At 37.4% G+C, this 21,584-nt stretch overlaps 3 protein-coding genes across 3 annotated transcripts in view; 2 read left to right on the top strand and 1 right to left on the bottom strand.

The window, feature by feature from the left end:
- Window positions 1-1,184: 1,184 nt before the first annotated feature.
- Window positions 1,185-21,237, bottom strand: prok1 (prokineticin 1). The gene is made up of 4 exons (XM_005801346.2): window positions 21,168-21,237; window positions 3,326-3,418; window positions 2,294-2,419; window positions 1,185-1,559 (listed from the first exon to the last, which is right to left on the bottom strand). The coding sequence occupies exons 2-4, from the start codon at window positions 3,398-3,400 to the stop codon at window positions 1,452-1,454; spliced, it is 309 nt and encodes a 102-aa protein (XP_005801403.1). The 5' UTR covers window positions 3,401-3,418; window positions 21,168-21,237; the 3' UTR covers window positions 1,185-1,451.
- lamtor5 (late endosomal/lysosomal adaptor, MAPK and MTOR activator 5) lies at window positions 6,018-8,909 on the top strand. The gene is made up of 4 exons (XM_005801345.2): window positions 6,018-6,152; window positions 6,233-6,294; window positions 7,646-7,763; window positions 8,546-8,909. The coding sequence occupies exons 1-4, from the start codon at window positions 6,118-6,120 to the stop codon at window positions 8,604-8,606; spliced, it is 276 nt and encodes a 91-aa protein (XP_005801402.1). The 5' UTR covers window positions 6,018-6,117; the 3' UTR covers window positions 8,607-8,909.
- slc16a4 (solute carrier family 16 member 4) overlaps window positions 9,690-21,584 on the top strand; it is a 29,099-nt gene continuing 17,204 nt past the window's right edge. The window contains exons 1-4 of the mRNA XM_005801391.2: window positions 9,690-9,967; window positions 10,210-10,273; window positions 12,030-12,160; window positions 21,226-21,358. Coding sequence (XP_005801448.1) covers window positions 21,242-21,358 — 117 coding nt within the window. The 5' untranslated portion in view covers window positions 9,690-9,967; window positions 10,210-10,273; window positions 12,030-12,160; window positions 21,226-21,241. The remainder of the gene's footprint in view (window positions 9,968-10,209; window positions 10,274-12,029; window positions 12,161-21,225; window positions 21,359-21,584) is intronic.

The following is a 21,584-nucleotide window of genomic DNA, read 5'->3' as shown; positions in this document are numbered from 1 at the left end:
GCCATGTGGGGGAGGGGAGGCTCTGTCTGCTTAATTTCAACTTCTTGGCTCAGCAGAAAAATGTTGCCCACCTGCACTCTGTCAGTCAAAGTTCAACGGACCACAGGGTCACGCCAGCTGGAAGTGTAAATACACTTTGCATTTTATTCCAGGGGGGTTTGATGCCCTAAATCCTTCTCCTGACTAGATATTCAGCCATGCTGTCAGCACCTTAGTGAATGGAGAGAGCTGCTCTCCATGTTTATATGTGGTGAGTTCAATCTGTTGTGGTTCTCTGTAGGTGGATGGTATTGACAGAGTGTTTTATGACAATCGTAGCTCCTCAGTGTTAGTTGGGTAATCTTTTCTCCTGTAAGGATGATTTCTCCTCCAGTCGTTTCTCCTCCAAATCTCTAGTTCCAATATTTGCTTTCATCTTGGCAGCAGAAAACTCAATATTTGAAATCTATTGTACAATTGTACAATTCAACAACTATGAAAAAGAAATCTTAGCTGTCAATTTTGTGCCAGTTTAATTGTATAACAAATGATATCTTTTAGATTCTTGGTAAGTTATTTTCTAAATTCCATTCCTTAAAGGGACAGTACATATTATGTGTTTTCCAGCCACAATAATACAATCAAATTAACTATGTTACTTTTAGTAAAATAAAAATGCTATATATATCAAGTATGACTTAAAAGACATTTGGCTTCGTAATTTAACGCCTTGAAACTGGGCCTCTGTCTCTTTAAGAAACTCCTACTCTTGTCATCACAACATTGCTCCTCCATTTTCTGCTTAACAATGTTATTTTTTTTTTTTACCAGCGTTTCATTGAGAGGTAGCTCATATAATGAGCTCAGGAGATGTGCAGTGGCACCAGGTCTTTGCTAATAGCTGCTGGCTAGTCTGAAGGAGACATGGGTCAGTCAGTGGGGTAGAGGTGGCAGCGCTGAGAGGCGGATGCTGGGAAGATTGAAAACTGTAACCCCAAGGAGGAGCTGCACCTCAAAGGCGACGCTCAGTCCCACCAAGAGTTTTGCACAGCTCATTGGTTGCCACGGGAGATTAAAGGATTTCACAAACATGCATGAAAAATTCAATGCATCACCTCAGGTATGTTATTGATGAGGGAATAATGTCATAGCATAATACAAAGCTCAAAAAGATAAATTTTACATAGTACTTCCCCTTCAAAAGCTAGACATGATAAACTTTAAGCCTCAGATTTTCTCATGGAAACACTCAACAAGCATTAAGCAAACTTGAATACGGTACATATTACCTTTCAAAAGTACAAAGAAATTGCATAATTTTCTCTGTTGTTTATTGAAGAGTCTGAGCATCTGTACTCGGACATGCTCATCACTGCAGCAGTCATCAAATCAGTGCTGATGATTTTAGCACAATTTTATTGTGATTATCTTTTGATTCCTTTCTAAGATAAGAAAATTTGTTATTTTGTTATTTACTTTTTTAAGTCTTCAATACATTTGAACAGGTCGTAAGAAAACTTGCACGTCAGGTGTGGGAGACAGGGACAGGTGTGCTCTTGCCTTATCCCACTGTACGGCACCTGAAAGTGGGAAAAAAGAGAAGAATTGAGAGGAGGAGATGGACTAATCTGACATTTTAATCTTTTATCAGTTGACATGTGGAGATGCTTCAAAGCGTCTTTTACTGAACCGCAGAGGTGGATTCAGTCCTTGCTGAGCGAACTTTTCACTCGTCTAGATTATCAAAGAGATCCATGACTCTAATCGCCTCATTCGGTGTGGACAAGATCAATTGCCTCTGCAGTTATCATCAGCTTTTACAACGCTCTGGCCAACACTGCCAACACTAAATATATCTAAATTATCTAATCTAAACCTCTCACTGCAAGTGTGGGATGCATGAGTGACAGGTTCAGTGTGTGTGAGACTGATGCTGGAAGATTACTGAAATGATAAAGTAGTCACTCATCTTGAATTTTTGTTTTGCGACAATGCTGCCATCACAAATAATTAAGTCTTTAGATGAAAAAAAGAAAATCATCTTGAAGTGGTGCAAGACCTTAGTTTTTCAAGACAAAATAATAATCCAAAATACTAGAACAACCTTTTGTTGCCATTACAGCTACAAATATGCCATAGTAAGCATGCTTAACAGCCGCATACATGTTGGGATGAAATCACACACCGGCAGACTTTTGCTTTACTTCCACCTGACAACTCTGGACTAGTCTTTGCTGGTCTGTTATGTAACATCCCAGTGAAACACACTGTACTTTATGTTTGCTGTAGTTGCGGTTGCTGTATTTGGATCCACCTTGAAGCTGAAAGTGTGGCATTCATCCCCTTCCACTCCTAGTGAGATGCACATCCTCTGATTGCTCTTCCACAGACTAACGGCACAGCATTCGAGATGACCACACTGCTCATCTTTTTCACAGGTCTGCAGGACAAGCAGAGGGACAATGAGGCAGCAATTCAAACAGCAACTTAGTCTAAAAAATTTTCTTATTGAAACATTAACAGTATGAATAATGTGGTACTATATCTTTGCAATTTCAACAATATCAAAGTAAGTGTAAAAGACAGGTATCTGATTAATATATTGTTAATAGCTAGCAAGAAAGCTATTACGAGGAAATTGAAACATTAACAGTAGATGAAAGAACAAATGCAAAGTGATTATAAATTCATCTCATTATTGTAATGGAAGCACGCTACAATAACTTCAAATATTGTGACATTTTTATTTCAATTATGTGTCATCTTCGTAGTTGAATTATAAATGACAAATGCTTGGGAAATTGAGATGATTTCCTTTTGGATTTTTCCAAAAGACTGAAGCAGAAGAGGATGTGGTCTGCTGTTTAATTCAATCAAACATAATTATCCAGAAACGCAACCTGTTCAATTAGGCTTTAACATCTGGCACAAAGTTTTTTAGATTTATATCACAGAGAAATCAGCATAGTGCATTAATTATTTTTTTTTTAATAAGTTTCAAACAAAAGGCACATAACTGGTGGGACGCTTCATGTTATCAGCTACTTACATTTTAAATGTCAAACAACAAAATGCATCAGTAACTATGTATAATTACTGAAGAGGTTTCTATTAGCAACAGTTACATTCCTTAAAAGTAGCTTATTTTCAATCTGATAAAAACAAACTGTTTTAAAATTAAGCTATTTCAATATCACCTAAAAATAATACTATTACAGAGACACTTTGTTACTGAAAATTAATTTGACAAAATCAAAAAAACTGTTGCAAATATGTAATAACATCTTATTTTAGTCCAAAAAGGTTTTGTCACTAACTAACAACGGCCTCCAAGTTTCCCACTCACCGATGGGGCCACAGCTCCTCTGGACAGCCTCATAGTCACCAGCAGGAAGGACAGACAGACGGCACGGATGTCCATGTCAGCAGCAGGGATTCTCTGAAATGTTGACAGTGTGTCTGCAGCGCTTTACACTGGCAGGTTCAGACCCGTCAGGCAGTAATGAAGGGTTGCAGAACTTCTCAGAAACAGAGAGGATGCTCACTCTCTCCTTCTCTTTATCCACCTGCAGCCTCCACCCCACCCAACACCCCACTCACTACATCTGACATTTCCCCACACCCTCCCTTTGTCGTCATCTGGAAGATGAAGGTTCTCCTCACTCCTCCTGTGCTTTTAGATTTCTGCCTCCTGCATGAGATGGCTAACGCTCAAATAAACTCCAAACATCATCGCTTCAAATTTAAGAAAATATGTGCAGATTACATAAAGGTCAGAGAATTTCCTCAGGCTAAAGAACAGACAAAACAAGTTGGAATAGAAAGAGAGCAACAATGGCGAAACAAAGGACAGGACGTCACGGAAACATATTTTCAAACTAGTATCTAAAAATGTAGCAAGTATATGTGTTCAGTCCTTATGACTAGATACTTTACAGAGGAACTGTTGCAAGTCTTTAAGGCCTCCATCTACAGATCATGAGATTGGATTGTAATAGTGTAATAAATAATGTTCAGTAACTGAGAACATCTGTTTTATCATTTCATGGGAGAGGTGAAACTGTTTGTGCTCTCAGCTGAAACTGTTTGTACCTGTTTTTGATCATTTTATCTTGCTCATATGCACACGGCCATCTCTTAACCTCCATGACTGAGGAAATCAGCTAAGGCCGGTTTTAGTCACATATAATCATAAACAAAAGCATAGAAAACATGTATCTTAGCAGTAGATAAATACACACGTGTCTTAGTTTCTTTGCTTCTCTTGGCTCCATCCTTAAGATAACCTAAGATGATGCCTAGTGCTGTGAACCGAACACTGTTTCTCTGATTTTCACTCATTTAATGGTCAACTTTATCTCCTGATACAAGTCTCATCATTGAGGGTGAATCATATTGTCTCATGTGAAATTAAAGTTCATTGGTAAAGTGCCAAGAGGAGGAAAAGGGTGCAACGCAATTGTCTTTTTATTTGCTCTTATTTGTATGAATGCTAAAATGTGGTATTTCAGCCAGGCAGCATTTAAAAAATATTGAAAACTTCTTAAATGTGTCCAGCCAGGAAATATGAAACGACACATAGCAGCAGCAAATTACTCTGCTTACACATTCACTTGCATAAGTGCATACTTGCAGCTACAAATGGTGAGAGCAGCGGGTTGTTGCCAAAAAGCAGGAAGGCAGGAATTTAAGATACATAAAGAGAAATATGTGGAAGAGAAGAAGGAAACCGTAAGAGACGAGAATTAAAGTATAAGAGAAGCATGTACCTGGTGTGTTAGTCATCAGGATGTTAACCTTCTTCTGGGGATGTGATGGATTCCTCCAACATTACTGTCACATAATTATATTCAATAAGTTCTACCCTGTCAGCAGGAGCACTGAGGCTGCATCCTTTTGGAAACGACAACAGAAATCGCTCGGGTTTATACGCTTCAAAGTAAGAAAACATATCTTAACTAACGTCTTTTAACAACAGTAGGAAAAAGATTCTTGACTCTTGTTACCCTCAGTATATTGTGTTTTTGTAGAAGCATAACCTTGATTTCTCTACAAACTAAAAGCAAGACCATAAAAAGAATATTCCCTCGTCCTTACAAATTCTGAGATTATGACCTTTGTGACAAGTTGAAGCTTTGAATATTTGTGAAACTCTGTGATTTTTAGCTGAATAATTTTGAAATCCTATACCATAATATTGTTGCTGTGACATGTCTGTCATGTCTGTGACATGTTTGAGTGTGAGACTTCATATTACTATGAAGTATTGCTACCCTTACTTAAGTAAAACTTATTCACTTTCTACGCACTTTGAGTAACGTCACTAAATGAACTAACATGTTTTAACCAAAGAAGTGCAGCAGACACAGACGCAAATCACAATTTAAGTCAAAGTGAGGCACTTTCCCCCTCTTTCTCAATGTAAATGGTACCTGCACTTCACTGAACATAAGAAGGGACAGTGTTAATATAATCAAATAAAGATAGAATAGAATAGAATAGAATAGAATAGAATAGAATAGAATAGAATAGAATAGAATAGAATAGAATAGAATAGAATAGAATAGAATATACTTTGCTTATTCACTTATTGCTTATTCATTGTCAAGCTACTTCATCTGAGGTAAAACAAATATTAATAATATAAATATAACCATACATATATGGCTATATTTGTATATGGTTATATATATTAATATATATATTAACCTAAGAGTGATGACAGTTCAAAATGACTAAATGTAAATAAAGAAATAAACAAACAAATAAATACACAAATAAGTAACAAACAGGCATATGCAAATAAATAAATAAACAAATAAACAAATAAACAAATAAATAAATAAATAAATAAATAAATAAATAAATAGCAGGTGTTTGTTAATAATATTTCTTAGCGCTCCTCTCCTAATCGTCCAGACTTTTATTCAATTTTATTTTATTTCTTTGTTTTTCTTAATTTTTTACTTTTTAGTATCTCCACGCAATCGCGCTTCGTACGTTTTGGTCCTCATAAGCACTCTTAGCGCAAGTGATAGTCAGCTGACTCTATCCGGAAACGTTTCACGAAGAGGACAGCAACAAAAAGAGGTTTTCATCCAGAAAACTGACTTTTCAGTCATCCGCGGATGTTTATCGATGGAGTCGACGCTTGAACAACATCTTGATGACACGTGAGTTTCGGTAATTTCGTTTCTATTTCACAGTTTTTGAGAACGATGTTGACTTTTCTCTTTGTGTTTTTGTGTTGTAGCATGAAGAATCCAGCTGTGGTCGGAGTCCTCTGCACAGACCAGCAGGGACACAGTCTGGGCTGTAAGAGTCTGTTCACGGTTCATTTTTTCATGAAGTTTATGTAATAATTGAAAACTTTATGTGGGATTCATAAATCTCCTCTGGATTCATTAATAAGTCACTGATTTTTTGCGGTCATAAGTGATAAAACTCACAACAAGTTGGAAAGTTTTAAATCCAAAACGTTTTTTGGTTCTAAACTTATAGTTATGGTATTACGAGTGGATTATGTGAGTAAGGATCAAGTGTTGATTATTGTACCTGATTTGAATAAGTGCCTTTAGATGGCATTGGTTATGAATCAGTATTATAAACATAAACAGAAATTTCATTAATTTCTAGAACTACAAAAACTGAGAACTTGAAGTAGCATCGACCTTCAGAGGCCTGGCCTATTTATAGTTTGTGTCTTTATTGATCAGGGCTGTTTTAGAGACCAAAAGAGAATCATTATTAAGTGTATCATCAAAACTTTAAAGATTATGCAATTATTTTTACAATAACGGTTTTGTTGCTTCAATTATAGCACGAAACTCTCACCTGGTTAGTCTCTTTTTCTGTGGTCATGGTTGAACTTTAACATTTAAAATCTTCATATTAGATTTGTTTTAGCTTTTTTGATAACTAATTGATATGTTGCTACACCAAACTTGGACTGCGGGGAGGAAGAAGGAGTACATTTGCTATTGTTTGTCCAAGATGGTGGAGTGGTGCGTGTCTGTTAGACAGAGGACTTGCTGGTGATTCATCACCATTGTTCTAGTCGGCCTGCCACTTTTTTCTGTAAATGTAAGTAAAGCATACAAAAATAATGTAGATTTTTTTCTCACTCTGGCATTTGGGTTGTTTGCAAGCATCTCTGAACTAATCTAAACAACATTAGTAAATGCTTATTAAACTACTGATATGTCCATTTCCTTTATCAGGGTTTGGCACCAACACATCACGATTAATTCAGAAAAACATTTATTAAAATACATACTGCAGGCAATAAGGTGGCATCTGCAACCCTAAAGACCCAAGCATCAAATCAATTTTCATCAAGAAGATAAAAATTGATTTACAGCACTGAAAAATTCAGAAATTTGATAGTAAATAATGATGTAATTCCATTAGCAGTATTTCTTTTTTCATTTAAAATTGTCTCCAACTTGCTAAAAGCCGATTTGATCAAGGGAACATCGGACAATTTCGATTTACAGGCGATTGGTGCAGCTGTAGCCACAAGTTGTACATCTGTTTCTTGCTGATAATTATAAATGAACAGGAGCTAAAACGGAGATGAGCTGACTTTACTGAGACTGAGTACTCAGCAATGCTCATGAGCTTCACCAACGTTTCTTCATTCAATAAGTCCTGTTTTTATTTCCAGGTCGTGGGTCGTTGTCCGACGAACACGGTGGTGTTGTGTCGGTTTTGGCCAAACAAGCTGCGGCTCTCCCCAAAGACCCGACAGACTCCCCGACCGTCTGCCTGGAGTCTGACTCGGGGTGAGCACGGACACTGTTTCGGCTTGACTTGTATTTTCTGTACATTTTTATATCTATAATCTGTCTTGGGGAAGCCTGTGCTGGATTTGGTTAATGCTTGCGGAGACCAATAAGTCAAGAGGAATTTGGTAAAAGAAGGTTTCCTGGTTTGTGGGGGGTGACGGTCCATCCAGTTGCTTTCCAGTCCAGTGGCGCCTGAGCTGGAGCGGCTATTTGTTCGTCTCTTGTGGTTTTGCATTTTAGTGCCTCTGCTGCCACCTGCTGGTGTATGTAAAGCGAATGTTTCTGAATTAAACGGTGGAAAGTACTTTATGTCCTAAAACCTTGCAGCCATGTGCATATTTACTTTAACTTTACCCAACATCTATGTATAGCTGGGTTGACAGTGTGAAATGTTTGATTTAAAAATAAATCAGACATTTATTTTTAAAATCAAGGTTTATTCTCTTTGAATTGGAAAATGTATACAATCTAGATCAATATTTCCTTTTGTGGTTTTGTAGAAATGTTTGAGTTTCTTCATTAGAATATTTTTATTTTATTTTATTATAAAGTAATTTTTGTTTAACTGCAGTACATTTGAAGCTTAACATTTGCGAATTTTTATTGCAGTGCAAACATTTTAGTACCCAAATCAGAAAAACATCGACATGTTTTAAATATATGTTTTATTTACTGCAAGTCATATAGTTGCAATATTATTGCATATCACATATTTTCCTAATATTGTACAGACTTGATCAGCATGTGTTTTTGTCACTGACTCTTTGATTGTTTTGTAGGAACATTTTGGTGCGGAGTCATGGAAGCATCACAATAGCAGTCCACAAGATCGCATCCTGAAGACAGCAGGACTCCTGAGCAGTTTTATTGTAATGAAATGAACAGAGACTAAATTTATGCAGTCCAAATCTGGGAAACAGTAAACTGTAGCTTCTGCATTCATTTGCTAAGTTTTTGGAATCTGCATTTTTAGACCTAAACAGTTGTGCTTGTTATGTTGATGCTAATGTTACTGGTATCATGTAACAGAGCAGCTTGTTTGTTACATACAAGTTTCTGTAAACTACTTGGGTTTGTCTTGTTTTTTTTTGTGTGTTAAAATTCAACATAAACAGCTCTAAATAAACTTTAACTTGACTTTCAGCTGTCCTCTTGCAGTACGTTTTCCTCTCATGCAGAACTGGTTTGACAGATGGTAATTATCGACTGACACCAGCTCTATTTGCACAACTCAACAAAAGCGAGCGGCACAAACATTTTAATAAGCTGGGCGGAGAATATTTTGGGACCTGCAGCGTTTTGCAAAAAGAATTTACAGTTTGCTCACAAGTTTCTGTGGGTTTTATTTGGATTTTATGCAATAGGCAAACACAAAATAATACGTAATTGAGAAAGGGGAAACAAATGCTACATGACTTACAGAATAAAATTGTGAAAAGTGTAAATATACTGTTTTTTGGTGAAATATATTTCAATTACAGGTGCAAGTCTCTTGAGTTGTGTCTCTGCCAGGTTTGCATAGAGACTGACATAGACGTTCAGAGTTTGGAAATATAGTTTTGAAACCTTTGAACCATGTCAATAAGTTTATCCCTGACCTGTCTGCTGTGTTCCTTCTGCATTCTGCTGTAGGATTTTATTTAGAGACGCAGTATTTCGGGGTTTAATAAAAATACACTAAAAGTTTGTGGTGTTTATTTGTGGAAAAAATGGAGGAGAGTCAAAAGGGAATGAATACTTTTGCGAGACGTCTTTTGGTGTCGCACCTGAGCGAACTCTGTGTTGGTACGCAGGATTTTGATACGCATAGCTGCACCCACCCAGAAACAAGGGGGGGCTCACTGCGACGTCCCAATCACGTGGCTGTCCCATCGATGAGGGCTCCTCTCCCCACCTACCCCCTCTCTCTCCCTCTCTCTCTCTGCTCCTCTGCACGGCCAGCGATGCTGAGGCTGCGGTGAGAGATGAGGAGTTGCTGCTCCGGCGCGTAGAGGCGAAAGTTATGGCACGGCCATCCTCCTCCTCCTCGCAGCAGAGCAGAGCGTCCCGCAGCAGTTTGTGCCACAGTCCCGCACCGGGAGCGCGCATTGCATCTCCAGACACGCGAGAAATCCCTCTCACGCAGCCCGTCAAATCAATCTAAGTGTGGGGGAAATAGGGTCTGAGGCGAGTCGGCGGCGACAGGAGAGGGAAGTTTACAGGTATGTGTTGCTCCTTATTATAGGAACATTATCCAGAGGTCTTATAACTGACAGCAACATTTTAGTCATGCTTTTACTGCCCCGACCTGTCATCCTCTGTGACCCTCCAGTAATTTATGTGCTCAAAACTTTTCACCCACATTGAAGTCTGCGCTGAGTTTTGGCTCTTGTTACCGAATGACATTGCGATTTTTTTTTTTTAATTTAAAGTGTCTCTCTGTGTTTCTTTTCTCCCTGTTTAGTTTATTCTTTCAGAAGTGAGTAAGGGGCGCAATGTTAAAGATAACCGACCCGCAGCTGCGCACGGTAAGACCACTCTGTTCTCTCTCTTTCTCTCCACCCCATAATAATGCGGTTTTGTGCTTTGCTCCTAAGAGACTAAGCCTGCAGATTACAGCTAAACACCTTTTATTCACTACACAATCTGATCCATAGGTTTTCGGGGTCTCGGCTCCAAACTACAGCAGTTGTCAAAGTCGCAGCCGAAGGACTAAAAGCAGAGAAAATGGCTACACTAAAAACAACTCATTGAGAGACAACAAATCGTTAATAAAAAAAAAAGCAAGATCATGAAACAGTTAAGGCATTAAGTAATCTGCTCAAAAGTAGGTTACTGTCAGGTTTGAACATGACCGGATCCACTACTATGAGTAAATAAGTATGATGGCCACTTTTTTAAATATAAATATGCACTGGATCTGGAGAGTCATGCTGCTTCAGCTCTAGTCATAAGTATGTAAGCAAACATGTTCAGACTGCAAGTTCAGTTGGAGATCTTTGGATTCATTTGACAGCAGCAATGTAGCAGGAGGAGATTACCAAAGCCAATCTCCTATAGATACATTATATAATTGATTTTCATTTGATAATGAGATGCATGGATACTTCTCTCTAATGTAATCCAGTACTATACACTGAGTGTTTTTGCTGCGTCAGACTAACATGTGCAACTGTTGTGGAGGGGGTCCTGTTTCTTGACCTACTTTCTTGAACACGTTACTCTGTCAGAAAATAAGTAGATCAATTGGAATGTATGTATAATTGAATTGAAATGACTTTTGTTCCAAAGCACCTTGAGAAGACGTGTTATGAATTAACAACATATAAATAAATTGAATTGGATTGAATTGGAGAAGCTGCTTTCCCTGCCTTAGCTCTAAGCCCTTTCAGAACTTCCTATTTAAGGAATGACGCCTTTTCAAAATTCGAGTTATGCCGTCGGGTTTGCAGCTCCTTGCTTGAGGACATGCCGGTTCAGAAGCAGCTATCGGCAAAAATGTTATCAATCTGATTGCTGACTTTCCTTCTCAGTCTCTGAGTGCTTTCTTTTTTCTTTTTTCTTTGCCTGCATAGATCTTTCACATTGAGATAATGAGAAATGTAAATTAGCAAGACAAAAACATTTGAAAACATTAAACCCATTGAACCCGGTGAGTTGGGTTGTTACGGTTGAAGCAGGGACCAAACATGTTTTCCCAACTTCTCTTTGCTTGTATGGCGGCTTTTATATTGCAAGTGTGGTGATGTTTTGCAGTTGGAACACTTGCAAAACCTGGGGAAGGCTTGTCTGAACATGGAAAGAATGCTTATTATCAATCATTTAATGTCAGTGAAGGTTATTAAATTCATCCTTGACGCTCTTTTCTCTTCCAGACTGAAAATATATTTTTTTAAATTATTCCCTATAAGTATTGTCTTAGGACTGGAGCCACATATCCCTGCAGGCGGCAAAGGTTATGTTTATAAGCGGTTAATTTGATGTAGTGCCATGAAAAGCTTTTTTTTTTCTTCAGATTTTTTACTAAACAACTTTTAAAATAAAGTAAAGATAGCTGAATGAATACGAAAAGCATTTACAAAGTAACGACTCATGTCTTAAATGCAGTGAAATGCTTCCACACCAACCTGATCCTATATTAACAAGATATTTCCCATCTTGTTAAATTGTAAATTATTGTAATCAGGCACATTTTTTTGTAGAAAGATTATACTTTGACATATTTTAGTCCGGAAAGAGTTACAGTCTGTACCGGTTCTCATTGTTGCATAATTTTTCTTTCAGGTTTGAAGCTGAACTGGTTGCATCCGTAGTTCCAAGTGCTCTTCACCAATCCTTAGAATGAGGCTATAGGACTTCTGAGTCCTTTCTTCACCTGCAGTGCCTTCAGGGACGGCTCCAAGACAGCGTTAGAGGTATTCCCAAAAACAAGCTAAATGCTATTCAGAGTATTTTTTGTGATAGAACGAGAAGTAGAACAGCTGAAAAGCAAGCTACAGTGGTTTGTGGTGTCAATTTTGATGTGATCATTCATTTATCTCATGTTTCCCTTTGGAGCGTTGATTGTACTGTACTGTGTGATCAGTGAGTATCGGGTATTTCCAGTTCAAGCTGATGGGATGAGAGTGGTCAATCGTAACGACTAAAGCTACAACACTGAACTTTGATACTGCTTTGAGATGGCTGAGCAGGAAGAAAGACTTGTTTGTCCGGTTCCTCCTTTACAGAGGGAAGATAAAAGATTCCCCTAATAGATGGGCGATTAAATCATTCAGCTTTTTTGTATTTATTTATTTATTTATTTGTCTGACACTTAGGTTTTTCCCAAATACACAGCAAAACTAGTGTTCGAATGGAAAAAGAAGGGTAACCCAAACACCGCAACCATTTTATGGAAAATGAGGACTTTAAAGTCAAATATGTGGTGAAATGAGTTCGAACAATTTTGATACAAAAAGTGTTTAGAAATCCTGACAAAATTATGCCAGAACTTTTTGGTGGCTACCAAGAAATATGAAATTTCCCCAAATATTGGTGAGGTTTGTAAAAATATGCCACGCTGTAGAAAAATGTTTCAATTAAAAGATCATAAGTTCAAATTTATTAGGATTTTTATTGTGAAGATGAATAGGGCCACCCCTGTCTAAATATCACAGGATATGCTGTTATAGTTGTAACTTAAAAAATAAGTGTGACGGATTTTTCTCCCCTAGTGACAATTTAATTTACCCTCAATTGATTATAGTTGTTGGCTGTAAAAAGTGACAAATGCACTCATTAGTATGTTCATAAAACAAAGAGCTTGTCTTGACTTGTTGCGTTAGTGAAGGTCATTTCACACAAGAATAACACTTTGTGCTTTAAAACTTTACAAAGGACAGGGGCTTTTAAAAGTTTCAATTCGTGTTGAAATTTATGTTTTTGCATAATTATAATCCACAGTGCTAAAAAAAAACATTTGACGTTTTACTGATTTCCTCTGTTTGTTGCTTAAATTTAAATGTTTCAGATTATCAACCAAAATTTAAATCATCATGTCTTCATTTAATAAGGAAGAAAGCTATGAAATCAGTCTCTCCTACTGAATGTAAAATAATTGTTTCCCTCTACTGGTTGTGGCTGTCTTAGAGGCAGTAGCAGCCAGGCATATCAAACATATGTCATTTATAATAACTGCAATTCATCTTTGAAATAACTGTGGAGGCATTTTGACCCACTCCTCATCGTAGAGTTGTTTTATTTACCCATTATGCAGGTTTTTAGCTTTAAAGGCCTGTTGAGGTGAATGGATATCCCTCATTTATGTCAGTTTCACCCAGTCTCTATCTTATTGCTGAAACATTACCATTGACTTCAACTTAGACAGGCTTTGGTTGTAGTTTCAGGTTCTTTTGTGGCCTCTTTGATTAGGTCACAAAAGCCCCTTCTCTAGCCATTGTCAAGTTTCTGTAGCCAGTTAATGTCTGGTTCTGTTCAAGCCAAGTTGGGTGTGTCTCCATTGGAAGTTTGTTCCTCATTATGTGGATATGAATATGGACAGGAACATGGGTGGGAATGAGGGACCGTGAGCGGACTGTGAGCATGCAGGAGCTGTGGATAGCACTGTTGTCATGCAGAAAGAAGACCTCAGGTTTAAATCTCCATCTGGGGTCATTCTGCTTGGCTGCATGTTCTCCCTATGCATGAGTGGGTTCTCTCTGGGTACTCCGGCTTCCTTCAGGCCAAAAACATGACCGTTAGGTGAACTGTTCTCCTCTAAGTTGTCCTTAGGTGTGAATGTGAGTGCACAGTTGTTTGTCATGTGTGTCTCTATATTGCACTGCGATGGACTGGTGACCTGTCCCGCCTCTCACCCAATGACTGCTGGAGATATAATCCCCACCTCTCCACCCCCTGCTTCACCTCCATGACCCTATAAAGATAAATGGGTTTATACACTGGAGAGATACATATGAAATAATCACCTTATAAATGCGTAGGTTTATTCTGGTTAACTCATTCTAACATATAAACTTGTTTGATGTTAAACATTAAGTGTGACAAAAAGTAGAAGAAATAGTTGAGGTGGTAAATGCTGTTTTTACAGCACTATAATTTCAGATTTCGTCTACATGAGACTTAAAGAAAATCCAACTGAGTGTCAAAAGCACACGACCCCACAGCTTAAAGTGCTTAGCTTTTACGACTTGTGCAGCAGTTACTATAACTAAAGGTAAAATATTGATCCGTCCTGCACATCAGCTTGGAGGAACTTTAGCCTCTGAGCAGCTTCAGGTCTAGGATGTGAAACTCTTCACTTCTGATCATTACAAACACCAAATCCTCAGCTCGGAGTAAGGACTTTTATTTGATCTTTTACAAAAATGAGCTAAATATAAAATAAATCTGTGTTTTGTCATGACAGTTTAAGTCTTAGTTGTGTCGACAGTTTTGAAGCGTAAGGTGGCCTTTTTTACTGTATGCTTGTCTTTTCTACATCTAAGTGTCAAAGACAAGAAAATAAACTACTAAATATAATGTTAACATTTAGGGAATATTTAACCCCTTCAGTTCCTCTGAGTGTCTCTGTCACTGCAGTGGAGCACAACTTTTTTTTGTCAGACTGTGAAATCAGTTTAGCACTCAGGACTTTTTATGTTGATGTTGAAACTTTGACTTTCAGCTTTGTGGCTCCATGACTCATGTTGGGCTAGAGCCAAAACCTTTGGCAATACCACCTGTATCTTCTCTTGATTAGTGAGATGTCTGCAGTCTGTAGATGATGATAAACTAAATCAATTTCTCTAGCTTGCAGGTGACATACACTATGTCAATGTTTGCAGTCAGCAGTCACCAACAACCACTTTTGGTGGTCGGTCGGTCTGTCTGTCTCTCTCTATGTTTAAAGACCTATGGAAATAATACTAAATTTGCTCTACGCTAACTAAAACTACTTTTAGAATTAAATTACAGCAGTTGGTATGTGTTCAAACAACCAGTTCACAATGCTAATTAAAAGTGAAGATAATTCATTATTTGTAAATAAAGTTTTATTAAATGATTTTCTGAATTAGAAATCAATAACCTTTTGGTCAATTGACCAAAATTACTAGCATTGTTCAGGAAAACTACAGACTCTGGACCTCCTCTGCTAGCAGCTGGAGGAGCGTCGACACGGTAGCTCTTACTGAGGTTCCTCCACTCAGCTCCAGGGATGGAGTAAAGACACGGCTGCAGACATGTTTTACTGGCCAGAATGCAAACACTGGGTACACAAACAGTGATCTGATGTTACTTAGGATCCTGGGTTACTTGGAACAATCTTTGTCTACATCCTACTAGAGTTAAATACTCCGTATGACATCATCAGGAAAGAGTTTCCTTTCCTGAAGCTCTTCCTCTTCCTCCCCCTGGAACTAAAAGTGGGCTAATACAGTTCATTCTAGGATTAACGGGTTTTAAACCAGTCTCTTTGTTCCCTGTAGTTCAGGCCTTCATGGCTGGAGGCACAACAAACTGCTTAGTTGATGTTGGAGGTCAGAGGGAAATGAACAGACTGCTTTTAAATGAAAGAAAGGCATCAGTTGCTCAAATTACCAGTCGCTGTAACCGAGATTAGCTGAGAATATAATCTGAACCCACAACACATCACACCTTGAAGCAGATAGGCTGTGGTAGGAGAAAACCACACAGAGTAGTGCTGTTGTCGGGTGAGAACTGGAAACTGAGGCTACATTTCACATAGACTCACCAAAACGGGACACTGATAAATTGACTGTTGCACAAGTTGCTCAACAGGTTGTTGCTAGGTAACCAAAGAGTGAGTGAGTTAGTTGATGCCACCCACCTTAGCCAGCTGTGAGCTGAGCGGCTAACGCCTTTCCTCTGCCTACATCCCCCAGAATGCTTTGCAATTCTGGATCGGAGTTAAGTGAAATTATTGAATATGCTATTGGACGTATATTGGTTATGTGTTTATTGCTATATACTGTATATTTTTATTAATTTATTTTCTAACCCTACTTCCTCCTGGACATGGCTGCTTTTAATTTTTTTATCTCAATTTCAAATCAATTCAGCCTTAAATATGTTTTCCCTCTACGACCCTTTAATTCACTGTCACACCTTGTTGACAAGATCATGGACTTTGTTCCCTTTTCGTCACATTCTCCTTTAGAGGTCTTAATGTGGAGCTGGACTCGACAGCCTGCCAGCATCACAGTCCAAAGATGATCCAACATGTGTGTGCTGATGCAAATGTGCTGATTTAGCACATTTGCATCATAGTCATCAGCTATTGTGGATTCCAGATGTGGAAAACCTCATAATAAACCAAGTTTGTTCCGGTCAGAGAGGCACATGGAGCCCTTCAGAGGAAAATAAACCTGAGGTTGTGATGGCTTGCTGTAAAAATAGACTAGCCAGAATCGTCCTGCTGTACCTACTGAATAAGGCAAAGTGACATAAGATCAAATATTAACTATAAGCTTTTGGAAAACCTACTAATGGATGAATTTTGAGGACGAAGCATCATGTAAAGAAATCAACAGAATTATGCAACGAGAGTGATGACTGTACACATAATTTAGAGATAACTTCATCATCTATAATTGTCTTGTGCAAGAATTTTTAATGACTGGATGATTTTAAATGGGCAATATTTTTTTCTGCTTGAATGAGCTGCCCTACATTCAACCCTGAAGAAATGTGTGCATGCATAAAAACTGAGCAGCGTAATCATACATTCTACATGTGTGACAGCAAAATTGTGTAATATTTTTGGTGCAATGAAGAAACCCTAAAGGGCACAGCACACCGCTGGCTTATGAAGCTACTACGTCAATGAGTCATGAAAAAAACATTTCATCCATTCATCCATTGTCTATATCCACATGTCTGCGCCGCATCGCCGGGAGGCTGGTCTTTGACGGAGAGGCAGGTTGCCAGGTCAACACAGAGACATACAAACAGCCATGCCCTAGACTTTTATATCTGATAGATGAATGTTTTGTTGTGTTCATAATGAATGAAGGTTTGAGGAAAATCCAGTGATGGTCCATCTCTCATCTGCCAAGAGATGGATTGATTTAAAGAGTTTCATAAGGCACAAAAAGCTCGGGCCTGAAAAGTTTTTTCTCGGTCTTGGTTTGGTTTGTGAAGCAACGGAGAAACGGGGCATCAAAGTTGACCTTGCATTGTGTCCCAATTCCGAATTGGCAAGTAGGCTTGAAATTCGGGGGCTGGCTTTATTACATAACCACGAATCCCCACAATATACCAAGAGGTGGCTTGCAAAAGAGTTTATATATGCAAATAGATTTTCTGCAAACTGGAAGTGCTAAATACACAAATTTGGAGGAAAGCATCAGCCAACTCTGTTGTTGTTTCAAAGTACAGTTTAATTCTTAGTCTATAAAAAAACAAGAATATGCAATCAAACAATTCCCCCATGTGTGCCAATTTACAGAAAAAAACTTCAAAACATCTTTCTGTAGATGATAATGTTAACATTATGCAACCATTGATTTTACTAAATTAATACTAATAGAGATTTGTAACCTAAAAAGTAATTCATCGTTGCTTCTTTTTACTTACAAGGCACTTCTTGCAGTTTTGTTCCAGTTTAGTCTGTGAGTATTTCACTGTGGTTGTAATGGTTTGCTCTGTTTTATTCTGTTTCTTCCATTTTTCTGTTATTCTCAATAAGAATAACTAGTGTTTAAAGGGGCAGTGTTATGTATCTGTACAATTAAGTGGTTACCTTCAGTTATAAAAATGCTGTATCAAATATAACTTAAAAGAAATTTGACTTTGCAATTTGACTCCTTGAAATTGGGCCTCTGTCTCTTTAAGAAGCTCTTTCTCTTTCTGACACTCCACTTTCTTACGTCATCACGACAATGTTTCTCATTATACTGTTTACAACCATTCTTATGAGTGGTTGGTGGTAGAAGTTCAGCAGGTGTTTGCTAATTGCTGCTGCTTCTAGTTTGGTGGAGCTGTGTTTGGCAGAAACAATTTTCTATTTTTGTTTTTTGTGTTTGGCATCCGTCCACCTATCAGATCGATCAAGGGCTCCTCCAGCTGCCATTGGCTGAGAGGCAGAGTACGCCCTGTGTGGTTAACATTGATCAATTATTATGCAAAACATGGCTTCTGTTGTTTTAGTAAGGCTTGTTAAAGATCTCTCTAAGTCCTGGGAGAAGGATTCTGGGAAAGAATATTCAGAGAAATGATCAAAGCAGTCCAAGGTCAACCATTGACTGTTGGTAGTCAGACTACAGTACAGTTAGAAACACAGCTTGTGTCTGTGCATCCTCTGCAGAAACATATAACTTGGGATAGAAGACAACTTTTGCTAAGTCATGGATACTGTCAAGAATACAATGACTGTCCAATCTGAAAATCCCAATAGGGATATCTATTTCTTGCTGATGCAGTTTCATGGCAAAATGTGCACATTTAAGAGCTTATGGGTTTTGCAAAGCTTTATGCAGTGTTTCATCCATCCTGATCTTATAAACGACAGTGCTTTTATTATATTCACATCTTATTTAAGAAGAAGTTTTTCTTCTCTGTCATATAGAAATAAGGTAATCAGGACCAAAGTTTGGGATCATCGTTTTGCTCTAAGTCTTTAAACCACAAACTTTCAATCTTTCATTACGGGGGCATCATCCAACAACTGAGCACATATTTTGAACCAAAAATATACTCTTAACAGATTAATTATATAGCTATAGATGTAGAATGTTCTTTAAATATCTTAGCATTGCACAACATTTTGAATTACAATCACAACATTGTTAGCACTATCATAATTACGTTTTGGGACTTTTTGGATTCATGTAGTCATAATGTGTTGTGTGTCTTAACTATTGTTGACACACACAATCTACTATCATATTCAATACATTAGAATCTGCATTGTGATGAGTTAGAAAGCAGTAACCTTTTAATTGGGTATTAAACATGCTTTTCATTAAATTCATTTCTGTATAAAAAATCTTTATTGATCAAATATGATATTGTACTCTTAGTGCTTTAGTCTTAAGTGAAAATCATCATAACTAACAGAAATAAAGACTTAAAAACAGACTGCGTGTGATTAATCTGTATTAAGTGTTTCACATAGTGAATTTAATTACTGAAATAAAATAACTTTTCAATAATGGTCTTATTTCTTGAAAAGGTTGGTATGTATTTTAGAAGTTGATATGCAAAGTTTATAGAAAATGGTGGGAAAGTAGTAGAGATGAGAAAAGAAAGGAAAGAGTCAGGAAATTGTGGATTAGTTTCATTCAGTATCGCGTGTCAATATTCAGCAACAGCATTGCAGTTAAATGTTTTCCACAAGACACATAACCTTAGTTTTAATTCATATCAACTCCACCATCGATAAAGATGTAAAAAAAATACAAAAACAAATAAAATGATAAAAATGTGAAGGGATTAAGAGTCCCACAATGTTTTTATTATTATTATTAATATTACTTTTTGTTTTATTGCATTATTGTTTCTCTGTGGGTGAAATTAATGTAACAAGGAGTTCTGAGTCTGTCAGCATCTGTGAAGAATGGGACAGATAAGAACTTGGCATTTGAGAAAAGAGGATGTGTGTGGATCTTTCAAAGTCAGAAAATGGCCTCAAGAATAGCTGCTGATTGAAAGACTTGCTCCTATCTATAGTCAGAGCAGTAATCCAATTCTTTAAAGCAAGTGTAACTGTGATAGATGAGGCTGGACAAAGTTTTTCCTACCACCACAGACAGCAAGGAGGAGAGTCATAGAGAGAGAAAAATCTCCAAAGTTAACTTTTAGAAAACTGCAGCCAAATGAAGGGTGTTTGGGGTCAAAAGTCTCCATGAACTTAACCACTGTAAATGCTAATAGAGCAACATTTCTACTGCATTTTCTGACTTGGCCTGCAGGACACTAAAGAACAACACAAACTGATGCCTAACCTCTTTTACTGATTTGCTTTTTAAATCGTTTGATGTGAAAGAGTGAAGAAATTCTGTTACAGAGCCAATTCTTTGTTGATTCATGTGGGACAAAGTTTCTGGTATATCTAGATCAATCATTACATTGTCTTCCTTAAATAATTTATATCTTCAGGCAGAATTGAAAAAACAAACAAAAAACAGAAAGTTAAAATATCATCTGCTCCACGTGCAGCGAACAAGCTGCTCATGCAGTCAGTCATCCTCGGAGTATACATAATTAAATATTTGCTCCTGCTGAGACACAGACTCATATAAAATGAAGGCTGCTCAGACATTCAGACAGGCGGAGGGAAAAAGTCACTAGCCTGGCTTGCACTGTCACTGTCAGGATTTATACATTAGTAGCTGGGGTTTTTGCTACTTTTGTTTTTAATGCTTTGGATAGAATTTGGAAAATGTCACTGGAGATTTTAAATAGTGAAAAACATTCAATACTCTGCTGATTATTTTTATATGTATTCTTTGTTCAAAAAAGGGTTAGATTGCTATTTTTGTGCACCTTTTTAAAAACTGTGGTTAATTAAGTTATAAAAGCTTAAAACAAACACAAATAATCAAGAACATAAAAAATGTTCAGCTCATTTTGATGAGCTGAGTCTAAACAAAAACCTTTCTGTGTCATTTTGATTTTTCTATCTTTTTTTGTGAGTCACATGTTAAAAACACTTCTGGTTTATATGAGCTGTGACGTGTCACGGGGTGAACGATATACTTTGCCAGTGCAAGTTGAGTGAATTTGTTGTTATAAAATAATTATTATTAGTGTAATACAAAATGTTATCTGTAAAATCACTTTGAATGCAAACATTGTGTTGCAAAACAACTTATTCCTGCTGCTGTAGAGCTCACATTTTTGGAATATGACAGCTCAACAATCTTATTGTTATATCATATGTTATAAATTGGTGAAGGGTGAAGAAATATATTGTGTACATACCTTTAAAATGCTGCATAATAATCAACATCCATTTGCTTATTTTTCTGTTTGCTTCCAGTGAAACAAAGGCCACCATGAATCTGTTCGGCAGAGACGCCATGACCACAAAGAAGGAGAAGGAGAAAGAAATTCACTATGCTGACCCTCCAGATGGAGGCTGGGGCTGGATGGTGGTGCTCCATTGTTTCCTGGTATGATGAACTGACCCAGTTTCTTTTTTTTTTATTTTTGTTTTACGTTTTATGTCACAATTCGTCACTAAAATCCCAAATGCTTCTAAAATGTCTATGATTACTTTAAGACTTTTATTGTTTCAATCTAAACCAAATAAATAGCTCAACATGAATATCTGACCACATTGTATTTGTTGTTTTTTTTTCCACCTCACATTGTCTATTGCGATGCTACACCTGATGC

This window comes from Xiphophorus maculatus, chromosome 1, assembly GCF_002775205.1.
Source record: "Xiphophorus maculatus strain JP 163 A chromosome 1, X_maculatus-5.0-male, whole genome shotgun sequence".
Taxonomy (NCBI): Eukaryota; Metazoa; Chordata; class Actinopteri; order Cyprinodontiformes; family Poeciliidae; genus Xiphophorus; species Xiphophorus maculatus.
This window is presented reverse-complemented; position numbering and strand designations above follow the sequence as displayed.

Coding starts and splice junctions, on each gene's coding strand:
- prok1 (XM_005801346.2), bottom strand. CDS start 3,400: ATGGACATCCGTGCCGTCTGTCTGTCCTTCCTGCTGGTGACTATGAGG. Junction 2,420..3,325: donor GAGGAGCTGTGGCCCCATCG/GTGAGTGGGAAA, acceptor CTTGTCCTGCAG/ACCTGTGAAAAAGATGAGCA. Junction 1,560..2,293: donor GCCACACTTTCAGCTTCAAG/GTGGATCCAAAT, acceptor TCCCACTTTCAG/GTGCCGTACAGTGGGATAAG.
- lamtor5 (XM_005801345.2), top strand. CDS start 6,118: ATGGAGTCGACGCTTGAACAACATCTTGATGACAC. Junction 6,153..6,232: donor GAACAACATCTTGATGACAC/GTGAGTTTCGGT, acceptor TTTGTGTTGTAG/CATGAAGAATCCAGCTGTGG. Junction 6,295..7,645: donor GCAGGGACACAGTCTGGGCT/GTAAGAGTCTGT, acceptor TTTTATTTCCAG/GTCGTGGGTCGTTGTCCGAC.